Source organism: Kwoniella dendrophila, chromosome 7, assembly GCF_036810415.1.
Source record: "Kwoniella dendrophila CBS 6074 chromosome 7, complete sequence".
Taxonomy (NCBI): Eukaryota; Fungi; Basidiomycota; class Tremellomycetes; order Tremellales; family Cryptococcaceae; genus Kwoniella; species Kwoniella dendrophila.
The window spans coordinates 917074-929888 of record NC_089482.1 but is presented as its reverse complement, the minus strand read 5'-3'; the positions used below and the strand labels follow the sequence as shown (position 1 = coordinate 929888).

The following is a 12815-nucleotide window of genomic DNA, read 5'->3' as shown; positions in this document are numbered from 1 at the left end:
TTTTTTCAAGTCTTTTCGTCCCTTAGAACCCTTCCACCTTGTCCCTGGCCGGCGGTTAGATAGAATAAAGAACATGAGAAAATTGGAATGTTTGAGGAAGAAAGTCAGTATCATCAATATAGAACTCATTCGGTCGAGGCCGAAGTCGACTCAACTAGTGCCATGATTGTTTGTAGGTATGTCCAGATTTCATGGTATGGGAAATGGAATGGGAAATGGCAAATGGGAAATGGCAAATTTACGTCCGTAACAGCTACATTAGCGAAAGAAGGATTATCCAGCCCACAGTTTAGTCAACCTGGGTAAAGACGAGAATAAGAAATGCTGTTCGAACTCCGTTTGAACACAAACCTTTATTTCGGCTAGAGAGTGCTTATGGTGGTGAAGCTTGATTCGCTTCCAAAAGGATGGAGAAAGGAAAGCCGAAATAGTTAAGCTGAAACCCGGTATAATAATGTTCTCATTCCTCATGATGGGTTTGTAAGCAAAAACATCACTTTAGTTCGTTTAGTGCGAAAAATACGTTGTTTGACACACGTCAACAACCACTTATAAATACTGATCATGCAATGTCCTTGATCCTCATCTAACACTTTTAACGATCAGTTGTTATAGCTTCCAATAGGTCGCGTACAAAACCTCTCGGTCGCCTTATGTTTGCATCTTCCATTTCATTTCTTCCTTTTACTTATCATATATTCCGACTCCTATAATACAACTGTAATTCCTTATCTCAGTCTTCCAACAACAGCTTGCAGCTGTGCATTCTATGAACATAAAAATGGTGACGACAAGACCAAAAAAACTTAATCAGACCTTGCCCGTCACGACTTCTCTAATCTCGACTATATTATTATTACCTATAGTACTTTCATCTTTCGCATCAGCTACACCACTCATTTCTTCTTCTCAAGCATTGGTTTCAAGACATGAAGAGGATCAAGGTCATCATGGTATGGATATGGGTATGATGGACGATGATGATGGAGAAGAGCATACGCATGCAGATACCTCGTTAACGGTCACTTTGGTTACTGATACAACGACAACAGCAACAACCGGTGATTCCATTGCCGCTTCAGTTGCCGCTTCAGAAATTCCTTTACCTTCATCATCATCAACAATCAACTCAAACCCAACTTCTCATTCACATGAACACGGACATTCTGTTGAGGAGAGACCACCTTCAGGACATGATCATGATCATGGATCACACACAGAAGCTAAAATAGAATTAGATGATATTGGTATACATAAATGGCATTATTTCCCACCCACTTATTTAGACGCGGATTTCAAATTAGATAATGACTCTGCTATTTTCGGTGAAGAATTTGATGATGATTGGAATCCAGATGAGTTTGTGTCGCATAAAGCTCTAATGGCATTACATTCTTTGTTATATTATGGTGCTTATTTCGGTTTATTACCTATCTGTGAGTTGTAATTCTTTCCCAACTTATCGAAATGTCGGTGGCAACAGATTGTGCCTTAATGGGAATAACGTTGACGCTGACTTTTTGCTGTTGATAACGTTATACATAGCACTTGCCCTTCGAGCTGCGGATCATCCATCACATTATTTCGCCAATGCATTTTTCCTCACGGTAGCTATTCTAGGTTGGTTAGCTGGTAAAGCATATAAAGCTGCTCAAGAGAACAGGTAAATTGCATCTGCATCATTAATCATAAGCAGAAGAAATGCTAATATAGATTGTCACCCATAGATATGAAGGTGCCGTCCATGAATCTTTTTCTAACATTTTACTGCTCGTCTCCATTGGCTTGACGGTTCTAGATTCCTTGGAACTTATCAAACGAGGTATCAAGTTCTACAAACAGCATGACAAATCATGGTCCGCTTTTGCACACCAAGTACTCTCATCACACAAAGTCGACGGAGTTTGGCCTGCAAACAGATATGAGATGGTCGGTTTAGTGGATCAAGACCACGAAGACGATCATGGAAATGTAGTTGTTTTTGCTGTAGGTGACGATGAAGATGAGAATGAACACAACGTTAAAAACGGCAACGTACAAGATGAGATTGATGAAATTGGACATCTTCCATTCAGAACATCAAGTAATACAAGTTCAGGTAAACCCAGAAGACCTTCTTTACTTATTAGACAATGGACTCCGGAATCGAGAAATTCAACCGGTTCAGAAGGTACCTTACAAGATACCCCAGCAACATCGTCATCACATAATTCATTTTTACAAAAGTCCAATCACGCCAATAGAACTGGTGCCTATGATGCGCATTCCCGTGAAACCCATGATGAGAATGAAGACCATCATGAACATGAAGAGGAGGATCACGTACAGCCCATATGGTCAAGAACGAAATCAAGTGGTCTCAAAAGAGCTATTGAGATCGTGTTGACATGGGTGAGAAGAAGTCAAATTGTTTTTGCATATGTAGTATTTTTGACTGAATTTACCGAGTATACTGTGAGTCGGCTTTTGTATGAGCGATCATACGTATTAAGCTGATATAACAATACGTATTAGGGTATGTGCAGAGCTGGCCTGATCAACTCTTGTGCTGCTCATTATATCAAAGGTTCCATCTTCTTCTGGTGAGTAATCTCTACGAAAGCGAAAACTCTGTGATATTGACGACCAACAAAACGATATATAGGTACGGTGTGCTCACTTTTGCTCGATACCTCGGTGCTTATGCCGATCTTGGATGGGCATGGAACAAACGACCAGGAGGCCTTGGTGTTTCGGCAGAAATGGTGGAATGTTCAGTTATCTTCGTTTATGGTATTACCAATACTTGGATGGAGAGATTTGGATCCAAATCAAACGATCCTTATACCGTCAAACAAGTACAACATATTTCCATTGCTGTAATGTGAGTAGAATGATTATTGTTAATAAGCTCTCCAATCTTCTGCCCTTTTCACTCCTTTCCTGCAAACGTTGATCTAATAAACTTTACTCTAGGTTCTGGTTCGCCGGCCTCTCTGGTATGCTACTTGAGTCCCGATGGGTACGAAAAGTCATGGGATCCTTCATTTCTGGCGGAAGAAGGGATGTGCATGAACCACCCACTCACGCTTTCAGTTATAACCCTCTACCTGCTTTAGTCATTGGTGTTGTAAGTGAAGAAAAGTCATTTCTTGTGTAACGATTTATCAGCTGACTATTCATTCACTCATCTTCGATAGACTGGTTTAGCTATGGCAGCACATCATCAAGAATACGTTTTCCAGGTAGCCATACATTCACTTTGGGGTACATTATTAGCTGGAGGATCATTATTCAGATTCTTAACGTACTTCTTCTTATTCTTAAGACCACCTGTTGAATCAACCTTACCATCAAGACCACCTACTGAAGTTTTGACTGCTTTTGGATATGCCGCAGGTGGAATAGTTTTCATGTTAAGTAATGAAGAAATTGCTTGGGCAGCAATGAGAGCTGGTTGGGATGATATGATGGCTTTCCTCAATTTCACTGTAGCTTTAACAAGTTTAATTTTCTGTTGGAGTGTAGTCATAATGGCTTTAAAAGGTTGGGCGGGTCTGAGAATGACAAGAAAGAAGAATAATTTGGCAATTGCTTAGTTTCCTATGTATGGAAAATTAGGAGTAAGTGAATAAGAAAGTATAGTTGGAGAGTCAAATTAGTTTAACATAGTACAGTGAAGTGCTTTTCTCACTTATAACGATATAATATAATGATTTCAACGAAATTCTCTGTCCATATATATCCTATAATCTATTTTTATATGACTATATTTTAATATAACATATCTCCTTGACTTGATTATATAATTCCTCGCTAGTATCATATAGATTAATGAGATGCGATATCCTGTTACATGCTATGTAATACCAAGAAGTTTGGATGGTGATGATATATCAGACCAACATGCATGCAAGATTGAATAAGTTATGAGCAGAAGAGAAAAAATGATTTCGATCGTTTTATGGCTGGTTTACTGTAACTTATCTGGATTGTCTGTCTGGCTCAAACGCGTCACGTAAAGTTGCAACGAGGATGATCGAGGAAATCAATGTTCATCTTTTTCAGTTCTTGTCATCATCCTACCTATTTTTATATACGTAGAAATTCTTACCAATTCATCATTTTTTGCATCGACAGATAAACCAAAGCTATAAGCTTATTGAGATTGGGCGAGATGGCTTCTTCATCAAAAGGTAAAGAAACCGTATCGGCTATAGCGAAACATACAGATGCAGAAGGATATGAGATGCCATGGTGAGTTTCTTGTTTAACCTTTATTATCATCTTACTGTTAGCATATACTCGGGGATGACATATCATATTTCCCCAATGTATGTGAACATGTAGAGATTGCGTATAAAGATCGCTAAATGATTAAACTCATCTTACGATATCGAAACGTAGGGTGGAAAAATACCGACCTGTATTATTAGATGATATAGTAGGAAATTCAGAAACTGTTGAAAGATTAAAAGTCATTGCTGAAGATGGTAATGTACCACATATAATTATATCTGTGAGTATGATTAATGATTTTGCTGAATTGCATATTTCAGCTATACGATGCTCGCAATTTAGCTGATCCAATATTTATCAATAGGGTATGCCAGGTATAGGTAAAACTACATCAATACATTGTTTAGCACATGCATTGTTAGGTGATGCTTATAAAGAAGGTGTATTAGAATTGAATGCTTCTGACGAGAGGTGAGTCTGATTTTGAGAGCGGACGAAGATAGTTAATATCTTCCGTCTAAATGTCTTGCAATTTTTCATTACAACATCGCTAACTTTATCCCACAACCGACGATTCATAGAGGTATAGATGTAGTACGGAATAAAATCAAATCTTTCGCTCAGAGAAAAGTCACTTTACCTAATGGTAGACATAAAATCATCATTTTAGATGAAGCTGATTCGTAAGTCTTGCGTTATCATTGACTTGATGAATCCACTATTCCTGACAAATTCGTCAATTATATTATCATTTATTGACTGACATCCATTGTTTTACCTTAAAGAATGACAGCAGGTGCACAACAAGCATTAAGAAGAACAATGGAAATTTATTCAAATACAACAAGATTTGCATTAGCATGTAATATGTCAAATAAAATTATTGAACCTATTCAATCAAGATGCGCTATTTTAAGATATTCAAAATTGAGAGATGCAGAAGTTTTGAAAAGGTTAAAAGAGATTTGTGAAATGGAAGATGTAAGTTATCGGCTGATGAAAATCATCAATCCGAATGAATCTAGCAATCCATCCATCCTATTAATCTCAAACATGAGGAATGGTCTATAAGAGGAATTACTAATGAGTAGTTGACACTTTTATAGGTAAAATATAATGATCAAGGATTAGCAGCTTTGATATTTACTGCAGAAGGAGATATGAGACAAGCTATAAATAATTTGCAATCTACATATAGTGGATTTGGATTTGTTTCACAAGATAATGTATTTAAAATTTGTGATCAACCACATCCAATTATATTAAAACAATTAATTAAAGATTGTCAAAATGGTTTAATTGATCAAGCTTTATCAAGAATAAATGATTTATGGGATAAAGGTTATTCTGCTGTTGATATTGTTACTTCAATTTTTAGAGTAACTAAATCTATGGATGATTTACAAGAATATATGAAATTGGAATTTATTAAAGTAAGTTCGTCTTGTTCCATTCTTCCATCCGTTAATATCCCATCAAAATCATCCATCCTTCTCTTTCACATGGGATTTGTAAACCCACAAAACTTACTCAACACGTTATAAATCTCACACTCAATAGGAAATTGGTTGGACACATATGCGTATTTTAGAAGGTGTAGGAACTTTAGTTCAATTAGGTGCAATGGTAGCTAGATTATGTAAATTGAGTTTACCTCCTCAAGCATTGAAAATATAGTTAACTGTAGTGTATGTATGTATCATGAACATATGGAATCAATCTAATCATGTACAAGATACATATTGAATATTGCATAGTTACCAAATTGGCATATGATGATTATTATATATCTATCCTATATTCTGGCATTGATGTTGTCTATTCCTATCTTACGGTTACTAGGCGTCTTGACCCGTGTTGAGCGTGCCTGCGTCATTTTGACATGTTTTGTGGTGATAATACATAGTGGGCTAAATCTCACTTGTGGCCAGAGCATATGTATGAACTTCCCAGCTGAATTCAAAGGCTTTGATAATGTCTTCTTTATCTCTATTAAAATCTCTACTTGAATAATTGACTAATTATCCTCTTCACCATCAAATCCACCTAAAGCTTGACCCATTTTAACTTTTTGACCTGGTTCAACTTTAAATTTGAAATTTTTGGGAGCTTCGAAAACCATGACTATGGTTGAACCTAATTTGAAACCACCCATTTCTTCACCTGTTAATAAAGGTTGACCTTTTAGTATCGATGAAGCAGAAGAATAGACAGCTTCTGCATAAGTATGCGGTGGATGTGTAATTTTTCTTGTATTTGTTCTTAGGGATTCATCAAAATTGATTTTAATTGATCCTACATTTGTTGCACCTACAGGTACCATTGAATAGAAACCATATTTCCATTTACCTAATAAAGCAACTCTTTCATTTAAGACGAATAAATCTTGTAATCGATTAGCTATATATGGTGAAACTGAGAATAAATCACCAGTAAAATGTCGTCTTCTTTCAACTATCCATGTTGTAGGTGAATGAAATCTATGATAATCCCCAGGAGCTAAATAGACGACCATAAAGAATAACTTGTTATCAACTTTTTTAGCTTCTTCAGCTACTTCTGTCAAATCTTTGTCTTTATTTTTATTCTTATTTCTCTTGAATATTGATTTTAATCCTCCTAATTTTGCTGCTACACTGGCATCGTGTTTAGCATCTTGTCCTTTCATTGGATGTGATGCATCAGCCTCTTTCTCTTCATTCTTAGGTAATGTAGCATCATCAACTGATTTCATCTCTCCATCTTCAGCTCCTTTACCCATTAATGTTGATAGCGAATAAGGAATATCGTTGATATTGGCGAAACTGTGATGATCGACCACTTCTCCTTTATTGTGTACAGAAGTGGTTTCTCCATGCAATGATGAATCTGTACCTAATAATGCTTCTAACGAATATGTGATACCCTTGACCTGTTCAACCTTGGATCCCACGATTTCACCGAAATGTAAAACTCGACCATCTGCGGGAGAAACCTTTGATGATGTGGATGAATCAGTTTAAAGAGACACAAGAAGGTACACTCAAGACCTGAATTGTGAGCATGTTGAAACTCAAAGAATTTGGAACTCACCATTGGCGCATCAGCTATAGGCCTCTGTCCATCTTTCATTTCTCGATAAAAGAAATCCCCTAAACTCTCATATTCTTTCAAATCCTTGGGCACTTCATCCAAATTACAGCCGAATATCGTTGCGTACAGTTTGAACCCAAAGGGTCTGAACCACACTGGTAAGACTAAACCATTCAGGTAACCCCATAATTGCGATAATGATCGAAGTGGCAATGCACCAAGCACTCGCACCTGAAATTCCAAGAAAGCCCTCTGGTCAGCGAGAAACAAAAAGTGTAGTCAAGTATGTGAGTTGCTCACCTGCCATGGTCCATCCACTTTCTTACCATTTTTCCTCAAAACCGCACCACCTTCACCCTGAGTATCAACCTCTATATCATCTCTTGTAGATTTACGATATTGTACAGCTAACAATACCAGAGCACCAAGAGCAATCGGAATAGGATACCATCGAGTAGGAGTTGACCAAGCTTGAGCTACTTTTTCTGCGTATTACAATGACAATCGAAAGAGATAGTAAAGTATGGAATAGGGAATTAGGACTTCACAACAGCGGGACAAGGGTATAGAGTATAGATGAGATGACTCGACTTACCGTTAAAAGGTTTCCCTTGACTGTTGTCATGCTGCGATTCACTTGTATTCTGTTCTGAAGTAGGTTTAGTCTTGAATTCAGGTGGAGTGTACGGTTGTCTGGGCGTGTTGGAATTCCATCTTGCAGAAAGGACATGTGGAGAGAGGTTTCTCGAGGGAGGGAGTGGTTTCAAGGAAAGAGGTAGTGAAGATGAGGCACGTATTGGTACAGATGATCTTGTCAAAGACCGTATAGAGTATCGAGTAATCATATTTTCTGCCCTTCTAAAGGTTATTGTCTAATCAAAAGAAGGAGAAAAAAACATAAGAAACAGAAGGAAAAGCATAACTAACATGGGATCGATGATCTTTTCGTTCGGCTCTAAACTTGCAATCCTCGGTCGGGTGGTGCAGTAATAATGGGTCTGTGCCCGACGCGTGGAAATTACGTCAGCGATCCTCACCCTACTTCCTCAACATTAGAAATTGATATTACAGTAAAAGGTATTTTCGCGTTTGATTTCAGGTTGCTTCCTTGATCTTTTGATCCTTCCTTCTTCCCCATAAATAGATATACTTCTCAGTGTTCAATATGCCTCCTGTAGGGGACGATGGGATATGATATCAACTAGGAAATACGAAAACCCGATATGATGGATATTCAACCCATTGTAGCTTTTCTCAAGAGGACTTACCCGAATCCGGAGGTAGATCCGGTGAGTAGCTGTACAATTTTTGGTAAAATATCGCTATCATGCAGCTCACAAACTTATATCGTCTAGGCATGGGTGCAGGAATGTTTGAAAGCTCTCAGAGATGCTGGATCAGAAGCTAGTATCGATGATGTGGTAAGCTGTTATACAACCAATTAAGGCAATGTCCCATAAATAGCTTACACTCCCAACCTAACTTCAGCATGCTCAATACCTTTATTCGGATCTATCGCAATCTACATTACCTTCACGTGTATTTCCTTCAGGTGAAATACATGACAAAATATTATTTCAGAGACCCACTTTATTACAAATACATTATTTAAGTGAAATTGGGTATTCAGCTTTTCAAATTCAAACTACGATGGAACAAAGATCTGAAGTTTTATCTGGTCAAAGTTTAATAAGAAGAATGCCAAATGAAGAAGACTTTACCGCAGAGGAAGATCAAAATCAAGTTGAAGAAGGAAAAGTTCCACCATATCAAAGAAGTATGTTGAAATTCGAATTAAGTGATGGTAGGCAAACTATAAAAGCAATAGAATACAAGAGGTTAAATGGTTTAGTCTTAGGTCAAACTTCTTTAGGATGTAAAGTGAGTATGATCGCAAGCTTCGCAATGTCTTTCATCGAGTGGACTTCAGTGGAATATGTATAGCTAAAGTTATGATTTGATCAATTTAGCTACTTTGTCAAAAGGTCAGATGTTTGAGGAACATTTTACTCCTTACACCAGAAAACACTCAAGTTTTCGAAAGTTCGGTAGAACATCTCGAAGCAATACAGAAAGATCAATTCCTGAATGACCTGAAAAGAAGAATGGGTAAAGCCGATGATGGAGCAGGCGGAACTATATCAAGACCTACTCAGAGGAAGGCTCGGTTACCACCACCTGTTCGTCCAACACCTCAAGCATCTTCGTCTCGACCTGTAAAGCCTGCTCGTACACAAGTCAGACCTGCATCTCCAGAGATTGTGTCCACAGCTGGACCTTCACGATCACGTTATTTCCCAGCTACATCAGCTCAAAATCAAACAAGTGATATACCTTTGTTTGATCCCCCCTCTTCACCAGCACTGATTAAGCCAACGGCTACTAGAGCTAAAGGTGTAAAGGCAACCTCAACTCGCAAACGCTCAATCACCTCCGTGGACGATATAAAAGAATCGTCAAACAGTACGTCAAACCAGAGGAGTTCAAGAGTGGCAGCCAAAGCAGCTACCGCGAAAGTTCAGCAACTTTACCATGATATACCGAATGATAGATTAACAGAGCTGGATGGTGAGATAGATGAAGATGAATTTGGTTATGACGTTGATGAAAGTTTCATACGGCAAATTGACGAAGTGGAAGCTAGGGCCTCGAAACCCAAAACATCCTCAGCACCTATAAATCGCAGCAGTATTCTGATTCCTCAGAGTAATCATCACGATTGTGATGTAGACGAAGACGGTGACGACTTTATCATTTTAGATGAATCTATGATGAGACAAATTGATAATATTGCTAATAACAACGCGAATACGCGGAGCAATAGTAATAATAGTCCTAGAAAGGGTAAACAACCTGAAACAATAAGAAATAAAAATAAAAAACGATATGATGATCCCGATGAAGATACGATAGATTATGATGAAAACGGATTTGATGTAGATGAGAGTTTTCTGGAATATTTAGATGAGGTAGAGTTTAATAAGCAAGAACAAGCAAAAAAATCGTTGCAATCTGAATCGTTTAAAGTCAAGAGCGTTAAACAAGTAGTAGATAAGAATAGTCATAGTAGTAGATCAAGTAAAAGTGGTAACAAAGCTAGAAGTGGAAGGAGATCACCGTCAAGCCCTCTAGAAGATTCACAAAAAGAAAACAATTTTCCGGAAGTCATCGAAATTTCAGATTGATTTAGCACAAAAGAGTGCTCTTACGAAATTTCATTATCGTGTTGTATATTGCCTAAAGTTGTATGTATAATTACATATGTTTGCATTGATTATATGTATCCCCAGTATAGAATTATCTTATCTCTTGCAACTTGATTAACTCAGATTTATGGTGTAGGCTTTTCTGCTCGTTTCCTTGCTTGTCACCGTATATAACTTGGTTGACTTCCAGTTTAATACAGGACGGAAGCAAATTTCATATTGCTATCGGATCTCATACGAGTATTTCGTCACTGCTCAAAGCACCAACTACTAATTGTTTTGTCTTTAAATTCTTATCCTTCCTTATGCATAAACATAAATATACTAGGTGTCAAGATACAACTATCACAACTGAATAATCAAGCATACTAGCGGCTGAACAAGTTTAGCACATCTCCCTCAACATGTCACCATCAACGTCGAAAAAAGCAACAGTAGAAGACGCTGGATCTTCTTCGGGGGCACCTACACCTCCACCTATCGCCTCAAATCTCCCAGAAACCTCGTCTAAAAATGAAAAAGGAGTCGTCGATCAACCTATAACTAGTTTAGGTCAAGATGAAGCCAATCAAGGAGAGGAAGAAGGAGTTGAAAACGATAACGAGGACGAAGAGGAGGCGGAAGAATGGGATCCATCAGAAGAAAGATTACCTGGACAAACAAGCTCAAATCCCAAAGATAAAGGTAAAGCAAAAGACAATGAAGAGGAGAAAGAAAAACAACCTTGGCAAGCTATTTGGGCACCGGAACAGAATGGTCAGCTCAATTTCCTGAACTCTTTTAAAAGGGCGGAATCTTAGCTGACAGAATCATGTGTTTCGATCTATAGCTTGGTACTTCTGGAACACGAAGACTGGTGAAGTATCATGGACGAATCCATTAGACCCATCTGATGCCAGTGGGTCTATAAAACAGCAGCAGCAACCACCTTTACCTAATGAACAACCACCTTTGCCTTCAACATCTACTTCAGCATATTCACAGACTAATCTAGGATATGGATTTGGTAATCATTCGAACTTGAACCCTGGAGAACCAGAAATAGATGAAGGATTAGAATACTTATTTGGTGGTGGTGGTGGTAGTAACGGTGGTGGTTCCTCAAATGATCCAACTTTACAAAAAGCAAGTTTTAATGCAAGAACAGGACAATTTACAAGCTTTAATCAAAATCAAAGACCAGAATATTTAAATGAATATAATAGATCAAAAAGAATGAATAATTATTATTTTGATGTTGATGAATGGGAAAAACAAACTCAATTGGAAAATGAAAAAAAGAGAAAATTACAAGAATCAGGTGTTAATCCGAATGAAAAGAAAATAACTAAAAAAGATATGGTAAGTACAATAATTATCTAACATACTGTCTTTCCAATACGAATTTGGAAGAAAAGGATAATCATTGTTGGATCTCCATTATTATTCCTTTGGTCACGATTATCACTCCCACACCAAATATAGATCATATAGAAGCTGATCAATTGAATTCCTTAATATTATAGGAACGATTCAAGAAGAAGAATGCTGAAAAGAGAGCAAGAAATCAAGCTTGGTTAAGGGAGTAATTGTGTAAGCAATTGCAATGCATTATGTATCGATATGATAGATCTGGTATGTTTAATAATAATAGTTCTTGCAAATATAATATAATATATATATGGAGAATGCAATGGTAAGCTACAAGATCTTCAATCAATTTCACCTGTGTCAATTTCCCTTCCGTATCTCTAAAAGTTATTCCACGGTCAATTCTCGTCGCACACCTAATTTACGGAAATCACTCAATTCGCGTTGATAGGTGTTGATTCTTCGTTGGCGGTTCGTCCGTTGTTCGGTTGCTCAATACCTTTCTCTCGGTCCACCTTGTGCTTCGTGGCCTTTTCAGCAATTTCCAAAGATGCTTTAACAGGATTCGGAGCTTTGAAGATCTAATTTCATTAATCAGCTGAATATTCCATGAAAAGTTGTTTGAATAATACCCACTTCATCGAGCTCTTCCACTACCATAAGGTATATTTGATGAAGAAATTAGCAATTTACAGTAAACGGAAAAGGTAAGAAGTGATCAAAGGAAAACTGACATGTCCGACCTTTAGTTTCTACAGCTATAAAATACCATATACCAGTTTGAATCAAATCCCAGCATATCCAAGGTAGATACGACCACCAACCGATCTATGAAATTGTGGTTATGTATGGCCACTCTCTCTGTGCGAGAGAAGAACAAAGAAAGGGGGACCTACCTTCTGTAAAGCTACGTTACAAACCATATCAATATGGTCAGTCTGCCAGGATATCACTTATAACGCATTATGT

At 37.6% G+C, this 12815-nt stretch overlaps 6 protein-coding genes across 6 annotated transcripts; 4 read left to right on the top strand and 2 right to left on the bottom strand.

Annotated features, from left to right (window-relative positions):
• Positions 1-781: 781 nt before the first annotated feature.
• Positions 782-3578, top strand: L201_005553 (uncharacterized protein; the record flags this gene model as incomplete). Its single annotated transcript, XM_066221283.1, has 7 exons — positions 782-1436; positions 1546-1663; positions 1728-2454; positions 2515-2582; positions 2645-2863; positions 2956-3109; positions 3180-3578. 7 exons carry the CDS (start codon positions 782-784, stop codon positions 3576-3578), a joined length of 2340 nt encoding a protein of 779 aa, XP_066077380.1.
• Positions 3579-4156: 578 nt separating this feature from the next.
• On the top strand, positions 4157-5895 carry L201_005552 (uncharacterized protein; the record flags this gene model as incomplete). Its single annotated transcript, XM_066221282.1, has 7 exons — positions 4157-4236; positions 4387-4498; positions 4583-4689; positions 4800-4901; positions 5004-5199; positions 5325-5651; positions 5779-5895. The coding sequence occupies 7 exons, from the start codon at positions 4157-4159 to the stop codon at positions 5893-5895; spliced, it is 1041 nt and encodes a 346-aa protein (XP_066077379.1).
• Positions 5896-6235: 340 nt separating this feature from the next.
• L201_005551 (phosphatidylserine decarboxylase) lies at positions 6236-8135 on the bottom strand (the record flags this gene model as incomplete). The annotated part of the gene is made up of 4 exons (XM_066221281.1): positions 6236-7192; positions 7291-7521; positions 7591-7775; positions 7886-8135. The coding sequence occupies 4 exons, from the start codon at positions 8133-8135 to the stop codon at positions 6236-6238; spliced, it is 1623 nt and encodes a 540-aa protein (XP_066077378.1).
• Positions 8136-8513: 378 nt separating this feature from the next.
• On the top strand, positions 8514-10475 carry L201_005550 (uncharacterized protein; the record flags this gene model as incomplete). Its single annotated transcript, XM_066221280.1, has 4 exons — positions 8514-8579; positions 8646-8711; positions 8779-9171; positions 9261-10475. The coding sequence occupies 4 exons, from the start codon at positions 8514-8516 to the stop codon at positions 10473-10475; spliced, it is 1740 nt and encodes a 579-aa protein (XP_066077377.1).
• A 425-nt stretch (positions 10476-10900) lies between these two features.
• L201_005549 (uncharacterized protein) lies at positions 10901-12064 on the top strand (the record flags this gene model as incomplete). The annotated part of the gene is made up of 3 exons (XM_066221279.1): positions 10901-11252; positions 11326-11837; positions 12002-12064. 3 exons carry the CDS (start codon positions 10901-10903, stop codon positions 12062-12064), a joined length of 927 nt encoding a protein of 308 aa, XP_066077376.1.
• Positions 12065-12280: 216 nt separating this feature from the next.
• Positions 12281-12769, bottom strand: L201_005548 (uncharacterized protein; the record flags this gene model as incomplete). The annotated part of the gene is made up of 4 exons (XM_066221278.1): positions 12281-12427; positions 12483-12499; positions 12581-12674; positions 12743-12769. The coding sequence occupies 4 exons, from the start codon at positions 12767-12769 to the stop codon at positions 12281-12283; spliced, it is 285 nt and encodes a 94-aa protein (XP_066077375.1).
• Positions 12770-12815: the final 46 nt, after the last annotated feature.